The sequence below is a fragment of the Lissotriton vulgaris genome, chromosome 2_1 (assembly GCF_964263255.1).
Source record: "Lissotriton vulgaris chromosome 2_1, aLisVul1.2, whole genome shotgun sequence".
Classification (NCBI taxonomy): domain Eukaryota; kingdom Metazoa; phylum Chordata; class Amphibia; order Caudata; family Salamandridae; genus Lissotriton; species Lissotriton vulgaris.
The window spans coordinates 436690549-436711842 of record NC_141687.1 but is presented as its reverse complement, the minus strand read 5'-3'; the positions used below and the strand labels follow the sequence as shown (position 1 = coordinate 436711842).

The following is a 21294-nucleotide window of genomic DNA, read 5'->3' as shown; positions in this document are numbered from 1 at the left end:
AAAGAAGGAAGCAATTTTATCACATAGATCTTGCGAGGGTACAACAGGGTCAGGTGTTTGTAGGTTGACTAAGGAGTCAAGGATTCTGAAAAGCTCCTTCGGCGAGGAGAGCGAGTTTGTCATGGCCACAAAGTGATCTTGTTTGGCCTGCACAATCTCAGCCTTGTATTTCCTGACCAGGAGTTTGTGAGCTTCCTTGTTCTTGAGGTCCCAGCCTGAGTGCCAGAGCCTCTCCATCCTCCTCACTTCTTGCCTGAGGAGTCTGAGGGATTGAGAAAACCATGGGGCAGATGGTCTTTTTCTGGCTCGGCGGCGGGTCTGTACTGGGGCCAGTTCATTCAGGGCCTCAGTAATAACCTGTTCAAAATGATCAACCGCAGTCTGAACACTGTCCATGCCAGTAGTAGAAAGGCTGAAAGCCCATGGCGCAAAGGAGTCATTGCTAATATTTCTAAAATTTCTGACAGTTTCCACTGAGTGTTTCCCTATTTTACTTCTATCCATCCTATGGCATTCCAAAAGGAAAGGGACCGCAAGGTGATCGGACCAAGACAGATACACCGGATCCTTGATGGTCAAACGATGGTCGTTAGAGAAAATACCATCTAGTGTGTGGCCCGCACAATGGGTAACCCCGCTAACTCGCTGCGTGAGTCCACAGGACGCCAAGGCCTCAGTAAGACATGAAGTATCAGATAAATCATGCCGTTCTAAATGGTAATTAAAATCACCTAGAATGGAAACATTTTCTCAACCAAAGTAGGGTTCCAAGGACTGGAGGAAGTTGTGCGTGAAGTCGGTCCTCGGGCCAGGAGGTCGATACAGCAGAATTCCATTGAAAAAAGGGCATTGCACTTCCTTTATGGTGAAATAGAAAGCTTGAAAGCTATCCGGAAAGTCGGGTATAGGTACTGTGTGGCATTGCAGGTGGTATTTATAGAGGATCGCTATACCCCCTCCCACTCGTCCCTGTCTGTCCAGTCTGGCCAGGCAGTACCCTTCCGGGACCGCTTCGATCAGATCAGGACCAGATGAGTCTTTAGCCCAAGTTTCAGTGATAAACACTAGGGCAGGCTTTCTGTCTAGGACTATCTCCCTAAACATTATCTTGTTTTTGACAAGGGAGCGGGCATTGATCAAAATGCCTTCTACTCCCACTGTCCTGGGTCTACTGACGGCGGGGAGGTCAGAGGAGAGGTGACGGGGAACAGGACTAACAGGCCTACGCGTGTGGTAACAGCCACATCGTAAAGGAAAAAGAAGTTCGTCAGGTTCATAGGAGTGCGAGCACCACAAACTTCGGGGTTTCAGGCGTAGCATCTCCTGGTGAGAATATCTACACGAGGAGGCAAAAGCTTCGTCTAAGTCCAGAGTCCAGCCGCCCAGCGCGTCCTCAGCGCGGACGGGCGCAGACGGGCTGGACTCTGGCGTGACTCCGGCGTGACTGTGGCGTCCACGATGCACGTACACGCTGCGCGTCATATCCAGCTAATTAAGTAGGGCTCTATCCAGTCCACGTGTCGGCTCCAGCGAATGGCTGAGGAGTGCTTCTTAGACCCACCCAAGATGGCGCCCCAGGTAAACAGAGCGCAGGGACCGGGCCGCCCAAATGGCGGTGAATGCAGCAGAATTTTAAAGTGCAGGAGATGCGGTCCGGGTCTAAGGACACAGGTAGGGGTGACTATGAAATCTAGGCAAATCTAAACTAATTATTAAAACCGAGGTATAAGTGAATAAATTAAAAAGAACAGCAACGACAAAACGGGGCTTTTTTAAAATTACAACAGGCTTCTAGCGAGTAGCGCTATGTGCGAGGCGATATCCAAACAGGAGTGAAGCTCCCTCCTACCCGCCTTAAGTACACGCTCTAAGTACAGCCTCTATCCAGTCCACATGTCGGCTCCAGCGAATGGCTGAGGAGTGCTTCTTAGACCCAACCCAAGATGGCACCCCAGGTAAACAGAGCGCAGGGACCGGGCCGCCCAAATGGCGGTGAATGCAGCAGAATTTTAAAGTGCAGGAGATGCGGTCCGGGTCTAAGGACACAGGTAGGGGTTACTATGAAATCTAGTCAAATCTAAACTAATTATTAAAACCGAGGTATAAGTGAATAAAATTAAAAAGAACAGCAACGACAAAACGGGGCTTTTTTAAAATTACAACAGGCTTCTAGCGAGTAGCGCTATGCGCGAGGCGATATCCAAACAGGAGTGAAGCTCCCTCCTACCTGCCTTAAGTACACGCTCTAAGTACAGCCTCTATCCAGTCCACGTGTCGGCTCCAGCGAATGGCTGAGGAGTGCTTCTTAGACCCACCCAAGATGGTGCCCCAGGTAAACAGAGCGCAGGGACCGGGCCGCCCAAATGGCGGTAAATGCAGCAGAATTTTAAAGTGCAGGAGATGCGGTCCGGGTCTAAGGACACCGGTAGGGGTGACTATGAAATCTAGGCAAATCTAAACTGGAAAGTTGATGCATCACCTTGCTTGCAGCTGTTTTTTCTGATGCAGCACCACCGCGCGAGGAGAATCTCCATGCACTACCATGCCGCTGCAGAGATGATGCAGAGCCTGTCACGGCTGAAAGAACCGGCACACCGTGAGATCGCAGCTGAAGAAACTGACGCAGTGCCGCTTGTCGCATCGATTGCCAGCGCATCCCGGATTTCCATGCATAGTACCTGTGCGGCAAGTTTTCCCTACGCCTCACCCGCAGAACAGAACCATCTTGAAGGCCATGCATCACTTCCCCCTACAGTCTGTATTCGACGCATCTCTTCTCCTGCGTGCAGCAGAACTGTCGAATCGCCTCCCCAAGGATTCAGGAACTGATGCATCTCTTTGATTCTCAGCGCTTCCCTTCTTTGTCGCTGTCTGGCCTTGTGAATTTTGACACATCTACAGGTACTTTGCGTAGAATCACGCATCCATAGTTTTCTATGGGTCATGTTGCTTGAAACCTTTGAAAAGTCAAATTCTTATTAAATGTATGATGGAGTTTTGTCAATTTGGTCTTGTTGAGTTTAGCTAAATATATTTTATTTTTCTAAACTAGTGTGGTGTCCATTTGTGGTGTTTTCACTTTATTAATGAGTGTTTTGACTACAAATACTTTACACATTGCCTTTGGGATAAGCCTGTCTGCTCGCGCCAAGCTACCCAGGGAGTGAGCAGGAAATATCCAAAGTGTGTATCCTCCTTATCCTGACTAGAAGCAAGCCTCCCTATTTGGATAAATGTGCCTACCTCTGCCAAATAGAGACCCCCATTGTTAACAGGTTGTAAATACCTTTCCAAGAATAAGGATGTCATTAAAATGGATTAACTATCACATTTTGGTAAATAGTATATAGCACATTAACATTTGGAGCTCATCCACCCAGGTTGGCGATAGTTTTGAAGTAAAGCTTTGAGTTTACGTGGGCTGTTTCTCTCTCTAGTTCTGTGGGCCATCTAGTTTGGGGCTACAGACTTTGATATGGTACTTCTCACGTCTCACCTCTTTATTACAGGTCTACAGCCCTAAAATGAGAACAATGGACTTTGAATGGCCAGCTATTGCCATTCCAAACCCCACTTTAGTAACTGTGTTAACACTGTTTGCTACACAAGCATAGCAAAAGGTATTGCAGGACTGGGAGTGGTGTCCAAAATGTACCATATTCCAATGAGGAGGTTGGCACAACCCACTTGCAGACTGACAGGCAGTGATAGCTGATTAGCATGAGGGCCAAGGCCTTTTTTTACCCCTGGCCCTATGAGCGGCATCCATCTTATAATCAATCCTATTGTGAAAGATCTGGGCAGTCCCCGAGAGAAGGGGTCTTCCATTTCTCGCTGAATGCACCTACTTTTGTTGTTCTACCTTGTGTATACACAGCTACTGTGTACTGCACGAATGACCAGGGCCAGGCTGGAACCCTACATCTCCGCTCGTGCCCCCTGCTGACTAATCAGCAAACCTACCACTTGTGGCTTTAGCACATTTGTGTCTCCTGACAAGCCCAAGCCCACCTTTCAGCACCCTAAGGCCGCAAAAAGACAAAAGGGGCCACCTTATTAACCCACAAATGCGCTCTGTCCCAATCTGTACACAAAGGCTCAGCGGGTCAAACCAAATCTGAGGGCCTAGAGAGGCCACTTAACTTCCAATCCTTCTGTCGCAATTACCCATTGTTACAATGGGTGCGGGTTGCGGCGCTGGAGTTAAGGGCAATAGGCGAGCTCTGGGTAACTTAGGTTTTATTGCGGCAAACAATTGATCAGTACAGCTTTTACGGTTAGGAAACTTCCTCGGTGAGCGGCTTCTACTCCATCGGCGGTGGATGACCTTCTCCTTCTTCCGGGTCCCGTCTGGTCTTCGGGTAGGGGTTTCTTCGGCCTCGGAGTCCGTCCCGACTGTAGGAGTAGCTCTCCAGCGATCACCCAGCCAGAGGAAAGGAAAAGAAAGAAAAGTGTCAGGGGTCTGCTTCCAATAACACGCGGTGAAGGGGAGGGTAGTGAGGGGACTCCCGGTGCTCTAATGAACGCGTGAACGGCGGTGAAGGGTGCTTGAGTGACACCGTTAAAACTACACGTCCCGCGGGGTTGTACCTAGCGTACGTTGACCTCCGACCCAGCCCCTCAAACGGTCACGTACCTGGAGAAGCCACGCACCTCCCCTGGGTGAGTGGCTGGGCGGCTCGTGGGAACGGTGGCCTCCTGGCTTTCCTCCGTCCTGGGCAGGCGCCGACTCTTCACGCGTTTCCTCTCCTGGTGTCCGACTCCCGAGTTTCTCTCCAGCTGCTCGGCTCTCGATGGTTCCTGGGTCTTCTCCCGGTCTCTCCTCCAGAACTTCGATCCTCCTCCGTTCGGTACCTTCCTCCTCCTGAATCTCCGTCTTCCGCACTCTCTCTCCTTCCGTCCTCCAGGTGAACAAGCACACCTGTGTCTCGTCGGGATCTCCTTTTGAGGGGCAGGGCAGGTAAGTCGGCTCTTCCCACTCGGCTTGTCCTTCAGGGTTAAAGGGCCAGTCCAGGTCGTTCGGCTCCGTCCAGCTCGCTAACGGGTCCTGTGTTTGAGACAGAGAGAGGGGAGGGGTGGGAACAAGAGTTAGCTCGGACCTCCCCTCGGTCTTCCCCTTTTCACGAGGTAGACCATCACCGGGAGACTCTGAGTCCTGCCTGCCCTGCACCCTTTTGTACACCCCGTTACACACCTCCCCCCTAGGACGCTCCCGATCGGGGAGGGGATGGCGAGACAGGTAGTCCGCATTAATGTTTTCAGTTCCCTTCTTATGATGCACTGTAAATGAATACGGCTGGAGTGCCAGGAACCAGCGCATTACCCTAGCGTTGTTGGATTTGTTCCTTGACATCCACAAGAGGGGAGCGTGGTCAGTGTACAGGTGGAATGGTCGACCCTCTAGATAGTAAGCTAGCTTCTCAATAGCCCACCTTACAGCTAAACACTCCTTCTCAATGGTGGCATATTTGAGTTCCCTGGGAAAGAGCTTGCGGCTGACGTATACCACGGGGTGTTCCAGCCCGTCCTTACCTATCTGGGACAAAACGGCTCCTATGCCATACTCGGAGGCATCCGTATGTAGCAGAAACGGGATCGAGAAATCGGGGGATATGAGCACCGGCGTAGTGGTTATGATGCGTTTTAACTGGTTGAAGGCGTCGGCCATGCTCTCAGAGGGCTTGATGGGGGCGTTGGACTTACCGGGCTGGCGTAGGGCGTCTGTAAGGGGGGCGGCGATGTTTGCAAATAGAGGGATGAACCTCCTATAGTACCCGACCAACCCTAGGAAGGCCCTCATCTCTTTCCGGGTGGAGGGGAAAGGGGTGTCCACAATAGCCCTGACCTTCTCTATCTGTGGTTCTATCATGCCCTGTCCCAAGACGTACCCGAGGTACTTCACCTTCTGGTAGGCTAGCCGTGATTTCTTGGAGTTTACTTTCAGTCCGGCTTTTTCAAGTACCTGAAACACCTGGTGGATATGTTGCAAATGCTCCTCCCATGTTTTGCTGTGTATGACGATGTCGTCAAGATATGCCGATGCCATGGAGGATACTGGGGCTAGAACCGTGTTCATAAGTCTCTGAAAGGTGGCAGGTGCCCCGTGGAGCCGGAACGGGAGGACGGTAAACTCGTAATGCCCTTCGTGGGTGCTGAAGGCGGTTTTCTTCTTGTCTTCCTCCCGTAAGGGCACCTGCCAATATCCTTTGGTAAGGTCGAGTGTTGTTATGTACCGGGCCTCCCCGAGGCGTTCTATAAGTTCATCTACTCGGGGAATCGGGTACGCATCAAATTCCGATATCTCATTGAGGGCTCTGAAGTCCATGCAAAAGCGCCGACTCCCGTCCGGCTTAGGAATCATGACGATCGGACTGGACCATTGGCTGGTGGAAGGCCGTATTACCCCTATATCCAACATGTCCTGTACTTCTTTCTGTATGGCTGTACGTCTGGCCTCAGGCACTCTGTAGGGTTTGATGTTAATAACCTTTTCAGGCGGAGTGTTTATTCGATGTTCTGCCAGGTTAGTTAGTCCAGGCTGATCTGAGAATAATCCCTCGTGTTGTTTCAAGACGGTCTGTATGTCCTTTTTTTGCGCTTGAGTCAGCTCATCGTTGATGTTCAGCTGGTCTTGCGTAGAAGTTGACGGAACACTGCTAGTCAGGATCCGTACATCGTCGGCTGGGGGGGCTCCTAACCATTTCTTTAGGGAGTTTATATGGTAGGTTTGCGTCTTTCTGGGTCCGATCTGTAGACAATAGGTAGTCTTCCCAATGGTTTTGATAACTCGGAAAGGCCCCGTCCAACTGGCACGAAATTTCTGAGTGGAGGAGGGTAACAGCACTAGGGCCCAATCTCCTACCCTCAACTGTCTCCACTTCTTGCCTTTGTCGTAGAAATGTTTCTGTTTTTCTTGACTGTCCCCCATATTGGCATATGCCAGGTCGCGGAGCTTTCCCAGTTTGGATTTGAGGTTCTGTGCATAGTCCAGGGTGGCTGAGGTTTCTTCGGGAACCTCGTTCTCCCATGCTTCTTTAGTCATCTCCATCAGAGAGCGGGGCTGTCGACCGTATAACAGCTCAAATGATGAAACGCCGAGACTGCTTTGGCGTTGCCCTCGTATAACATAAAGAGCCAAGGGAAGAATCTGGTCCCATTCACTCCCATTTACTTCCATCATTTTCCGCAATGTTGTCTTTAGGGTGCGGTTATAGCGCTCCACTAGGCCATCCGTCTGGGGATGGTATGCTGCGGTCCTGATTTGGTGCACGTCTAGGCATTTGCATACCTCCTTCATCAGCCGGGAGACGAACGGGGTCCCTTGATCGGTCAGTAGTTCCTTCGGGAACCCCACACGACTAAACAGTTCGATCATTTTGTCGGCTACTTGCTTCGTAGTGGTAGCCGTGAGGGGGAAGGCCTCCGGGAACCTAGTGGCGTAATCCACCAACACCAACACATACTGGTATCCTTTCCGGGTTTTGGGCAACGGACCGATGATGTCCATACCGTCTCTTTCAAACGGTTTCCCAATAATGGGGAGTGGCTGGAGAGGCACCGCGGGTGGTCTCGTCATATTCATGGTTTGGCATATACTGCATTCCTGGCAATAACGCTGGGCGTCCTTATATATACCGGGCCAGTAAAAGAACCGTAATATGAGTTGGGTGGTCTTTTCGCTCCCGGTGTGTCCAGCCGCTAGATGTGAGTGGGCGAAGAATAGGATCTGATCTCGGTAGGAGACAGGCACCAGCAACTGTTCGGGTTCGCCTTCCTTAGCCTGACGGTACAAAAGGTCCTTGGAAATGATAAATCGGGGGTATCTGGGGTGAGGGTCATCCGTCTCCCTATGGGCCTGTTCCCAAGCGTTTAAGAGGGTGGTGTCATTTATCTGGGCGAATTTGAAGCTCCGGTCCATAACCCAGGGTTCAGGAGTTAGAAGGGCTGGTTTCGGAGATGGTGAGCGGTGTTCCCCTTTTCCCAAACTCTGCCTGAACCAGTGTAGGAATTGTGGATTGTCAGTGCCTATAATCAATGGCTCTGGGAGGGTATCGAGGACGCCTACCCGTACTAGCTGTGGGGGCCCGCCTTTGGGGTGTATCGGTATATGTGCGAGGGGGTAGGTCCGCACATCCCCGTGTACACATCTTATGGCCACGGTTTGCGAGCTGAGGTATTGTGACCTGAGGACATGAGGGGCCTGAATAACTGACTGCCTGCACCCAGAGTCTAGTAGAGCCTGTATGACCACTCCGTTCACCTGTACACTCACCCGATATGTGCTCCCCATCTCGGCGGAGTACAGTACTGTCCTTGGCAGGTATCCCACCTCCATCGGTTCATCTTGGGTTTTCTTGGAGGGGCAAAACCTGGCAATGTGGCCCCAATTTCCACAATCAAAGCATTGCGGACCAGAGCTGGAGGGAACCTCAGGCTTCCAAGTACGAGGTTTTGGAGGTTCTATGGACCGCGGGACAGGGCGTCTCTCTTGTTTTAAGGGCAACTTCGGGTGGCGCTCGTGTTCCCAGCCCGAGGAGCGGGGTTGGGCTCTCGAGAAGGTGGTGGCCATCTCCACCGCGTCCGCTGTGGACAGGTTGTGATGTTGGCGGAGCCAACGCTGTGTCGCATATGGAAGCGCCTCCAGAAATTGTTCAAGATATATGCGGTCCATTATCTCGGTTTTCGTGCTGGTGTTCGGGGTCAGCCATTTATCTGCGGCCATCTTCAGCCTCACGAATAGGGTTTTAGGGGTCTCTCCGGGCGTGCCCCTTTCCTTACGAAACCTTATTCTGTAGGCCTCGGGATCCAGCCCTAGGTGATCGAGAATGATGGTCTTTATATCTTTGTATGAAGTGTCCCCGTTCGGGTTGGCGACCTGGTAGGCGGCTTGCGCCTCCCCTGATAAGAGAGGTGCCAAGAAGAAGGGCCATTTGCTGATGGGCCACCCACAGGCCCTGGCGGCCCTCTCGAAATTCAGCAAGAACGCATCAGGGTCGTCGCCTACATGGTACTTCTGCAGGGCCACAGCAGAGGAGCCGTGGGGGATAGTTCCTTCTCCTCTGGTTCCCCCTGTGGCGACGGGATCCACCCAGGGTTGTTGTGTTTCCTCCCTGGCAGCGAGGGCTTTCTTTAGGATCTCCCTGTCGGCCTGGGCCGAGGTTAACTGCTGTTCAGCCACCCAGCCTAGCTTCTCCTGTCCCTTCACGAGTTCCTGCAGAATGGTTTCCATCTCAGTATCGAGATTTAGGTTGCCCGCATTCTCCACCACTGTTACAATGGGTGCGGGTTGCGGCGCTGGAGTTAAGGGCAATAGGCGAGCTCTGGGTAACTTAGGTTTTATTGCGGCAAACAATTGATCAGTACAGCTTTTACGGTTAGGAAACTTCCTCGGTGAGCGGCTTCTACTCCGTCGGCGGTGGATGACCTTCTCCTTCTTCCGGGTCCCGTCTGGTCTTCGGGTAGGGGTTTCTTCGGCCTCGGAGTCCGTCCCGACTGTAGGAGTAGCTCTCCAGCGATCACCCAGCCAGAGGAAAGGAAAAGAAAGAAAAGTGTCAGGGGTCTGCTTCCAATAACACGCGGTGAAGGGGAGGGTAGTGAGGGGACTCCCGGTGCTCTAATTAACGCGTGAACGGCGGTGAAGGGTGCTTGAGTGACACCGTTAAAACTACACGTCCCGCGGGGTTGTACCTAGCGTACGTTGACCTCCGACCCAGCCCCTCAAACGGTCACGTACCTGGAGAAGCCACGCACCTCCCCTGGGTGAGTGGCTGGGCGGCTCGTGGGAACGGTGGCCTCCTGGCTTTCCTCCGTCCTGGGCAGGCGCCGACTCTGCACGCGTTTCCTCTCCTGGTGTCCGACTCCCGAGTTTCTCTCCAGCTGCTCGGCTCTCGATGGTTCCTGGGTCTTCTCCCGGTCTCTCCTCCAGAACTTCGATCCTCCTCCGTTCGGTACCTTCCTCCTCCTGAATCTCCGTCTTCCGCACTCTCTCTCCTTCCGTCCTCCAGGTGAACAAGCACACCTGTGTCTCGTCGGGATCTCCTTTTGAGGGGCAGGGCAGGTAAGTCGGCTCCTCCCACTCGGCTTGTCCTTCAGGGTTAAAGGGCCAGTCCAGGTCGTTCGGCTCCGTCCAGCTCGCTAACGGGTCCTGTGTTTGAGACAGAGAGAGGGGAGGGGTGGGAACAAGAGTTAGCTCGGACCTCCCCTCGGTCTTCCCCTTTTCACGAGGTAGACCATCACCGGGAGACTCTGAGTCCTGCCTGCCCTGCACCCTTTTGTACACCCCGTTACACCCATACTCCTAGATCCTCACAAAGATGCACAAAGCATCAAGCATCAAACTATTAAGGAAAATCACCACCTAACCTTAAAACGCTCCAGGAACTAAAGCGTGCTTTTGCCCCTTCCCTACAACCTGCAGGAGGTCATCACCCAGAGAAAGTGAGGGTGCCGCTCGAGCTGGGCTGGCAAGGGAAGCAGGGATCAAACCTCAAACCACAATATATGCCCTGGATTAAGTGAAATTTCACATTTCACTCCCCACATTGTGGTAAAGTACTGCTCAAATTCGACTTTAATGCTAGGAGCACTGTGGAGGGAGGATCTGCAATATTTCTACAGATTCAGAACCCCTAACGTCTCCCCTAGTTGCACATGGGGTGGGGTTCCTGTAGCTATCAGACAAGTACTTATAAAATATGTTTTTGTGAGTCCTGGTGCTGGTAAAATGACCAAAGTCATTTTTCACATTGCAAACACCTTGTTACATAGGTTAACATGGTAGTAAGTTATTGATTAGTAACGCTTGGTAGTAGAGGGCTAGAAATGCCATTCAAAGACTTCACAGAATGGTATTAATAAATCCAACAATATCAAATTGTTGAATTTCTCCTAAAGTGTACATACAAGAAGTTATAAGACTTTCTTGTTTGTAAGTCCAAATTCAGCCTTCCAGTGGTCTGCCCTTATTTGTCGGAATTTAGTGGATTAGCCAGGCTGCCTTGTGGAGGTTATAAAGACCCCCTGGGGTTAACCAGCTCTGCTGGTAGGGCAGTGTGCTTTTCCATAGGAATGCCAGGCCAGGGGGAGGAGTTGTAAACAATGTTCTTCAAACAGGAGAGCAGAGAACAGTGTCATTTACAACTCTGAACTTCCCACCTTCGGCAGATGGTAGGATTAAGGACGGTATGAGCAGATGCAGGGGGGAGAGGCTATCCTAGGGGTGTGTTTAGCCAGCTCTTACCTCCTTGCTGGAAAACCAGCCATTATGGATTTGGAAGAGTTGATGCACTCTGGGACAAAATAATGCCACACTCTACAGGATGTGGTCATATCTTGGAGGAGTTACCCTGCTCCCATTGTTTAGAAGTGACCTTCTGCTTGACCCACAGAACTTGGAACAAGTCTCTGAGAGGGGCAGAGCCCTCCAGATCTGCTGCTTGAAACGTACTGAAGCAAGACATTGCCAAGCTGAGAAGATTTGCTGTGCAAAGATTTCCAAGGCCTGACCTCTAAAAACTGCACCATCTGAAACTACAGCCTTGTGGATTATTTAGCTGAAAAAGAACTAAAGAGTGGACTCCCTGTAAGCTACAGGTTAAAAGAGCTCATCTGGAACATCACCACCTAAGTACGCATCGTGGAGAACCATCAGTGGATTTGTAATAGTTTTGTACCAGTGGATTGTGGAAACTGAAGTCCTCAACTTTCAAGCACCATCTTGGAGCTTCCAGACCCTTGGAGTGAGTTTGAGACACGTTGGGACCCCTTGAGGAACTTCAGGAAGAAGTTCAAGAAGTTTGGAGAATTTTGAAGCTACTTTGAAAAAAAGCTCCATAGAGGGACCGACTCAACCTGGCCAGCCAGGACGCTTGCCTTTAACCGCGAGCCGGCCAAGCCAGCCAGGTTCGTCCCGCTAAAAGCTCCATAACTCCAAATTCCAGAGATTGAATAAATCTGAAGCCTGCAAACCCTCACCAGATCCGGCTACATGAGCATCGAGAGACCTCGTGAGAAAAAGCTCCTGAAAAGTTTCTAAGTTCGCTCGTAGAAAAGATGATCGGTAGCAACTGCGAATGCCAAGCCACCTGCCTTCCATCGCATGCCGGCCTCGATTCCTGAATTGCCCCTCGGAAGCACTAGAGAAAACTTTTCTAAGTCTGCACCAGGGAAGTTGACCGGGAGCTCGTTGAATGGCAAGCCGGTGAACCCTCACCGAATCCGGACTGGCTGGGAGCTATGCGGTCCCTCTGGAAGAAAGCTCAAGAAAAGTTTTTAAGTGTGAAGTTAGAGACTGAGACCGGGACCTGCCACGAGCTGTAGCCACTCAGGGCTCCATCGCGCCTAGCTTGACACTTTTACTTTGGCCTGGTCTATCGCAGGCAGGTATCACAATATAGTGCTATAATCTTCTAGGTGCTATATTTGATTAAATCTTTGAAAATTCATATCTCTGGTTCCCTACATTGGATTTATGTCGTTGTGGTGTCATTTTAAAGATAAAAATATTTCCTATTTTTAGTAAATTTGTATTGGATTCTTATTATGTGTTGTGTCTTAATTATTGACTGAATTGTTGTTTTTACATGCTTTACATACCTGTCTTTGAAGTTAAGCCTGTCTGCTCGCAGCCACGTTACCAAGGGTTGAGCATAGGAATACTTTTCTAAGACCTATGCTGAGTCCTATAATGTGTTAGTGTCCTTATTGCCAGTGGCAGACCTACATTTGCCCCTACCAATAACCCACTTTCCAACACTCGACTCCACCAAGGTCGGTGAAGTCAGTGAATACAAATGTATCTGCCTCATATTCGACAACAAGGGGAACCTCAGAACTCAAAAACATTTCAGAGGGAAAGGTGCTGCACTGGTAGCACGGCTAAGGGCCTTATTTAGAAATCTGAATAAGCTGTCGCAAAGCCCCACCCTAGAAATAGCCAGGGCAAAGGTGGTGTCCACGCTGGCATATGGAAACCAAGCCCTTTGGGGTAGGGACTCAAAAATCCTGGACACAACCATTGTAAAAATCTACAGGGAAATCTTCCAACTCTCCAGTTACACCTCACCTGCCAAATTAGGTTGGAATTCGGTCTAGTCAGTTATTTGCCAGGCGAGCCACATTCACCAACATTTGCTCCAGGTTCAAATCCGACAAGAACACCATAACACCATATACCATAACGTCAGATCGGAAATAACCAACAAATTCCGTTCAGCAGCCAGAGATTGCCTTATAAGATCAATTACTAGCCCAATTGTGGACTGCATCACCCAGCTGCCAACAAAACACCAAAACTAGTATCACCACTTGAAGACAGGGCAACCCTTGAGAGACGTGACCACACCCGGATGGTGCTAATCAGCTACACCTCCTTAAAGCCTCACAAACTAGCTGAGTGAAGCCTTTAGCAGCAGGATAAAAGGCAATTCTTAAAACAGTTATCCACCCGTCAAACGCACATGCCGCCCCATGGTTGAGGGCAAAGGAAGAGCTGGTTTGCAGGTTGTGCGGTTACTCAACAGCTGACGCAATTCACAAAATCTGTCTCTGCAGGCCCACTCTAAGCCTTCGCCACCGTTGGTTGTGGCCCTTTTAGAATCAGGCAGGGATGTTCCTGCAGACAGCCCAGGATATCGGACGCTCCAACATCCGGCAAGAAAGTTCTCATAGACATGATCTTAAAAGTATTTTATTGAATACCATTCTTATTGTATTTGTTCATTACCCATGATTCCTATTTTAACAATTTTAAGTAATCGTAAAGCTCTTGCTTACTTACAATTACAATTTGAGTAGGAGTTCTGTCTAACATTGTATGCTACTGTCTGCGCCCATTGAGTAATTTAAAGCCACTTCCCACAAAGGTGGTGGGGCGAACCTACCATGGCAAGTTAACCTTGTCACTCAGAGGTAAAGAATGTGAATAATAAGGGCTGAAACACAGTCTTATTTCAGCTGTTCCCAAGCTTATGTGCACAGAGGCATCTGAATGGACCAGTAACCATTTGTAACAACCTGACCCACAAAAATACGCAGTATGGTCCAGGGAAGTATTTGAGCCACAAGAGGAGCAGTGCCAATCGGATGCAGCATGCACAGTCGCAAACATATGGCTATTCAAAGTGTAGTAAGTTTTAAATACTGTGCCAGGGCATAATCCACTTAGCTGCCCAGTCCTGTCAGGTGATAACTTGTATTAAGATGCAAGAGCAGAACCTATGATGGTACATAATCAGCCTCCAGTGTGAGCCCCTGAATGTGAACTCGCCTCAGGGACCAGCACCAGGGGCTACAGTGCACTAGCTATGGCCCCCGAAAGCTTCCTCCTTAGATAGGGTCTACAGGGGGGCGCACTGCTGGGCAGACAAGGGTCACACATGAAGGTTCGAATCTGGTTAGTATCAGCCCAATTGAATTGTCTATCTCTTCTTTCTTGAAGATAATGATGAAACTGTAGTTAGTTGAATTAAAGAGGAAAATATAATGGGGTTTGTAATCGCCTGCGTTAGAGAACCCAACTCTGTAATCTGTCTCTCAACTTGTGCTCTCAAGGGGTGGTACAATGAGGCATACGTGACCTGAGGGTGGCACACTATGCAAGGCAATGGTAAGAATTAATTGCCAGGTAAGGGACCTAACAAGTTATGAGCCAAAAGAGCCCTAGGACCAACGGGTGGGGCATGAAAACCTGCTTATATACCATTAACTTTGTAAAACAGAATAGCATCGCTTTGATGACTAGCAATTAGTTCAGCCAAAACTTTGATCATGCATTTGATCTGTCGCTGCATTATGGCATCCTTTGGTGAGAGGGTCAAAGTAGGCCCTAGCAATATATCAGGCACTAACCTGTATCAAGAAGCAGGAGCAAATGATAATGTGTACCCAGCCTCCAAAGTTGGTTCCTAAGTTGTGATCGAATTTCAATCTGACACCAGGTGCTAGAGTACACTGCACTCCCATGTATGTGGGTGTGAATAGAGAAGAAGCAGTTAACACAGTTGTAACACAGGCACTGGATCCTAGGTTTCAATCGTCTTAAAATAGTTGCTGAATGATTGAGGGACAGAAGTATTATTGTGGTAAATGAAAAGACCATTCTTGTGGCACCATTCACCCCACTCTAAGGGTGCATACATTACCTGGGGTGAAGAAATTCCAGGCATCAGATATCAAGGGAAATGTATGTCTTTTGTGGCATGGGGTATCCAAAAGAATGAGGAAAAGTCTTGCAATCCTTTCATAAGATGGCTACTGTTCCACAGCAATGCAGAAGGAACCATGAAAGTAACACCGCTCCCGCCCCCCTCCCAAAAAAATACATATGAAACTCAGAAGGGATCAAATCAAGAAAAAAGAAAGTAGGAGAAGCCCCAGTGAAGCTGAGAACGCTGGTGGGTAAAGGACTTATAATTTCAAGTTAGCTGGCAATTCTGCATTGGAATATTGAAAGCGACCCCGTTTTTTATAAGTGCTGTCTCAATGTAGCCAGAATCTTGACTCCTCCTTGGCTTCATATTGAAGGTTTTTAGTACCAGAAAATAGAAAGCTAATATACCAAGGTGTGGACTTGTAGTTTTGTGCCACCAAAATTGGGAAGCAGAGGAGGTCATGCTGGTATCTTCTGTCTGGATGATTAATAGTTATACTGCCCATAAAGTAGTGCAATAGCCCTGATTTTACCGCAAGACCCAGCTAGAGGGCTGATGATTGGCACCATCATCTTGTTGCCTGATATATTTCTGACTGAAGGAATAGTGACAACCTAACCAAATCCATTCCTTGGCTAATTCCCACCTGAGATGTATGGTAAGGTGACCCAGTGTCCCACATTTAGATTATTATTAACATTAGTGTGCTGAAACAAATAAACAAGCAATGACAGAATGACAGAAGAAGAACATTTCTCTGTTGAGCAAGTAACACAGCTCCTAAGAGATATTCATGGCACTAATTATACGCAAACAATCAATTGGGGAAGTGTAGAGGAGATGATAGAATCACCCTCCTGAACTAGATTTGTAAACAATGGGATTCTATCAATGTGAGTGGTGACTAATTTTATATGATTTTGTATATTCTCTAAACTTGTGGATACACTGCAATTTGAAAATCAGGACTCTGCGAGTGGAAGAATGAGGGCACTGTGTGTTTTTAAAATACCCCTCACACACTATGAATCCCATAGTGTCATTCTCCCATCATTGGGGTCTTCCCGTCCCTCTACGGGGCGGGGCGTGCTTCGACCTACGAGTGATGCGGGAGCACTTATATTTTTGACAATTGGCTATGTGATGTGATGAGGATAGTGATATGTGTTGGGGAGTGTATGGACCTATTTACATGAATGGTAGTGTAAAAAAAGGGTAAAAATTCCCTGGCTAGTCGAAAAATTAACTTTAATGGCTTCGCAAGCTGGGAACATTAAAAAGGGGGTTAGTAAGTAGAATTACAAGTGTGGTCTACTTTGTCGACATGACATGTTTCATAGGCAGACCCCTCCTGCCTACTCATCAGGACCTCTGTTGATCCCTACACAAATCTCAATTCTAGACTAAATGTTAAATGCCTATGGTCCTAAAACTTAACAGCAAAAATCGGCTGCTAGGTTTAGCCTCAGGGCTTGAGTTGGCCCTTAGTGAGGCATTTTCATAAAAAATGACCTAATATGGTCTATTTGAAGCGTGGTGATAGGGCCTCATGAGCCTGCGTCTTAGGGTGATTAGTTGACTGGTTAGTGACCGCTTGCCTAATCTGGCTTTATTCCATACCCTTCAGCAGCTCCGTGGATGTGCAAACCACAGTCTAGAAATTCTACTTACTAACCCCCTTTTTAATGTTCCCAGCTTGCGAAGCCATTAAAGTTAATTTTTTCGACTAGCCAGGGAATTTTCACCCTTTTTTTACACTACCATTCACGTAAATAGGTCTCTACACTCCCCAACACATATCACTATCCTCATCACATCACATAGCCAATTGTCAAAAATATAAGTGCTCCTGCGTCACTCGTAGGTCGAAGCACGCCCCGCCCCGTAGAGGGGCGGGGAGACCCCAATGATGGGTGAATGACACTATGGGATTTATAGTGTGTGAGGGGTATTTTAAAAACACACACTGCCCTCATTCTGCCACTCGCAGAGGCCTGATTTTCAAATTGCAGTGTATCCACGTGTTTAGAGAATATACTAATTATACGCAAACTGGACTAAAAAACAGAAGCATCAAGTATCAACAGCCCACTCAGGCAAATAAAACATAGATCCTTAACAAGTGTGGGATCAGAAGCTTTTCAACCAATACTCCCTAATTTAGGGAGAAATGAGCAGTATAATGTGGGACCCATAGCAACCTGGGCAATGCAAAGATTTAAAAGAATTCAGTGCAAAAGACGTACACAAAAAAACAGAATTGAATTGAAACAACCAAGAAAATCACATGAAACAAGTGCAAACGCAAGTTGGGAATAAATGTTGATACCGACACTGAAACTTTCGATCTTTCAATGATCAGAAATAGGGATTATCTGGAGTTCATACAGGATAGTAAAATCTACCCAGAAAATTAATGTCATGAAACACTTATTTTCTCTCCAATGTACCAAATGCATGAACTGCCTGATATTCTCAGTAAAGGCAATTAAATAAAATTGAAAAAAGCGCTTTCAGGATTTCAACACAGAGTTTCTCAATATATTCTTGCAGTCAGTATTTCAGAAAGGGGAAACACTGACCACGGGGAATCAGCAAAGATTGTGTGGTCCTCAAAGCTCATAGTGAATAAAATATCATAATAACATCACGAAATAAAATGATGGATGGAGTGTTGAAAGTTTCAAACCCTCACCCCCAGTCACAGATCTGGGTTTAATCCATTGTTATTTTGCTCACCACGTCATCTCCGTTTTGACCCTGCCACAGAGGGGTTCCTCCATGAGGGCGGAGGAGCGTCGCCCCACTGCTTTCTCGCAGTGCGAGAAGCAGAAGCATAAAATGGTATCATAAATACCACTTTATGTTTCTGCTTCTCGCACTTCTCAAAAGCAGAAGGGTTTGGTTAGGGGTAGGCGGTCCTGCTTTAGGGCAGGGAAGGAGTGGCTTGCCCACTACTGAGGGCACTGACTGTTTGGCCTCTTGGGACGACCAAAGCAGTCATGCGCACTCTGCCTTTTCGCCATGTAGGCCTCCCCATAAAGGCCTGGCTAGTCGGCATCCTGACCAACCACAACGCTGCCAGAATTGCGAATGGCTATGGGGTGGGGAAGGAGGCTGCCTGCTTCCTGTTCAGGAGAGGAGCAGAGACGACGCAGGACCAGCCGGGTAAGTTAACATTTAATTTTTTATTTGTAATTTTAAATTAAACCCCCCACTGTGAACCCCTTCCCCCCACCTGCGAGTCATGCCGGCTGCGACTGCCTAGCCAATGTGTGAATCGAAATGCTTATGGCTGAAAAAGGGCTTTGTATATCTGGCCCTTAGATAATGTGTTTTCTGACAGGTCGGAAACTGGATTTAGTTTATTGCACTTTGGAGGTAACACATTTTTCTTTGTGCTTTTGTCACTATGATGTCCAATTTGAGGTCGCTTTATTCCTGGTCACATTCTGAGTTGCAGCAGATCATTCATCCCTTTTCATCATCGGTATCAGATCTGTGAGAGCTAATAGGAACCGAGGAGCAGAGAGACAGGTTATCGTTTACAAAATGAGAGACAAAGACACTGTAGGTGTAATGATATGTTCATTATTAGGAGAGTGGTCACGGGCTATCCCAGCAAGGCATATAGTGACTGGAGTTACATCAAAAAGTAGGCTTTGATCTGAATAAACTGGTGTCTTAAAACCAGGCCATTAAAAGTTACGATTAAATCCTAAATAGTGGAAGCTATTACATCTAAGGAGCGATCTTGTGTCGTCAATTGCTTACTGAGCAAATTTACTAATGAGGTCAACGTATTCATAATTGCATGCGTCATTCAAGAGATGCGTGGTCTTCAATATTAGGAGCTGTGATATTATAGCTCAAAGATATGGGCTACATACACATAGTAGACATGTTCACTTGGCCACACTATAGCAAAAAGAGGTCCGAAAGTAACAATTAGTAACAATCACTTTCATCAAGTCTGGTAGGCTTCGCACTAGAATTTACCTTCTCGTTTGCTACAAGATAATTAGGGAAAACATCTACTGAATAATCCAACTCTAAACAACGATTGGGGTAACAAATAATGTTACAATTTGACATCTATAACAGCCAGATTTGTAGTCTATTTCGTTGAAATGATTAACTATTCTCCCTCTACTGGAGAGAGCCCCCGCACGAGGCATCCATTCCCAGAAGAGCCAGCATAGACTCGGGTAGATGGCGAAATTAGGTTGGCAGACATTCCAGGAATTGGAACAATGGTGGAAGCTGCATACTCCCTGGGAAGGGCCACAAAAGGACCCAAAGGCTGTTTCCTAATGATAACACAGTGTCAGAGGGTCCTGATGTTTGAAAGAAGCACAGTCATTACTTTGCATGAGAGAAAAAGGCCATGTAACAGAATAGAGTAAGAAACAGGCAGAGGTCCTGGCCCCTGGATGTTGGCTTCTGGCTTGTCGGTGTCAGGCTTGATGATGCGGTGCACTTGTAATGTTGGATACATAGAGTTCTTGTTACATGTGAGAGCATTAAGGAAGGAGGGCTGCTAATCAGAGCACTGGGTTGGCCATGGATGCCCTGCACCCCCGCAGGCACCCCCTCCAGCGTTTCACAGGCCTCGTAGGAAAGCAGGCAGCAAGGTGAAGCCAAAGTGTGACTAGGCAGCAGATAACAAAGTGGGGGCGGCAATAATACATGCTATATAAATACCTAGATATTCCATCAATTTAGATAAATAGATGGATGGTGCACTAGCAGACAGCTAAGCATATAAAAATCCAGTCAACAATATTTAGGTTATTAAAACATATACAGTTGTTCACAAATACAAATATATAAATTAAACACGTTATACACTATTCTCATCTAAACTGTGGATTTTGTTACTCTGCATGGTGTATATATATCTGTATGGGTGTTGTGACATCCTTATTCACACGTTTATACTTTCCCCTGTCAGTGATATTTGGCTTGACCTTATCTTCGATGCCAGAGATATAAGGTGCAGTTCACACAACCATCTCCTTTAGAACATGCCAGTGTTCTCTGGTACACCAGGCACATGGCTTACCTCTTTAACAAACCACTGACAATAAGCTGGTGCAATCCATTCTCTGGCATGAATCCCACAGTCCATCCAGATAATCTTTTTAGGCACTGAAGACGGCACACCAATCTATTACAAATACATTGAAGCATTAGATATTACTACCATCTACATATTTATATGAGTCCTTTAATCAATATAATTGTTTACATCCACACTCCAGGTATAAGCAGGACGAGCTCATCAGAAATCAACAGCTATGAGCAGTGTAAAGCCAATAGGTCTGACGTTAATGTATGAATGCTTGCAAACTCCATTTGTGCATTCCAGTGTTTCAGTGTTAAATTAAAGAAATACCTATTTAGCTTTGCTAATGCTTTTTTAGGCAGCTGGGTTTTCTCGACTTAATGTTAAGCATTTAATAAAGCCTCCTGCAGTGAAAAAAGCAAAAACAGAAAGTAGTATTGATTATTTTCTGTATTCCACCCATGCGTGAGATAAATTGAACATGTGAAGATTCAGCACTTTACGATGTAAAATAGTCGCTTCTGCATTGCAATACAAGCACTCCTTAGGAGGCGGGATGATACACCAAACAACTAATAACACGAGGTGAGAGGGTAATACTCCTCTGATTGGAGCCATTTCTTGTGAACTTTGAGGAACTGGTAACAAGAGGTCTTGAAAACAGCTGTTCTGTCGAGCCAGACTTAAGAATAGGATGCCACATTTCCTATTGTTAGTATTTGGGAAAATGCAAGATTCATTATAGGCACACTCAGCTCAGATCTAGCTGAGATCAGATTTAAAATTGTTTTGTCAGATCAAAGCAAGTACAGCATAACCTGTGGGTCATGAGAAGCAAGAGGTAATTCACAAAACAAAAAACCACTCTGCTCAGACACGCATTAGGGAAAGATGGCAAATTATGCGAATTCACAACTTCTTTCATTGAATAAAATAAGGTGTTGGACTTAGGCCTCTCTGTAGGTATACCCACAAACTTTTTTTACCTTATCACCTTCTGTTGTGCTAAATTTCTTTATGTTCCCTTTGAGACTCTTTGCACTTTATTACTGCTAACCAGTGGTTAGGTGTGTGTGC

General features: G+C 47.6%; 1 protein-coding gene across 1 annotated transcript in view; it reads right to left on the bottom strand.

Moving 5' to 3' along the window:
• Nucleotides 1-21294, bottom strand: part of LOC147730565 (carboxypeptidase O-like) — a 237983-nt gene that overhangs the window by 130463 nt on the left and 86226 nt on the right. Inside the window, exon 6 of the mRNA XM_086955342.1 lies at nt 20215-20319. Coding sequence (XP_086811468.1) covers nt 20215-20319 — 105 coding nt within the window. The remainder of the gene's footprint in view (nt 1-20214; nt 20320-21294) is intronic.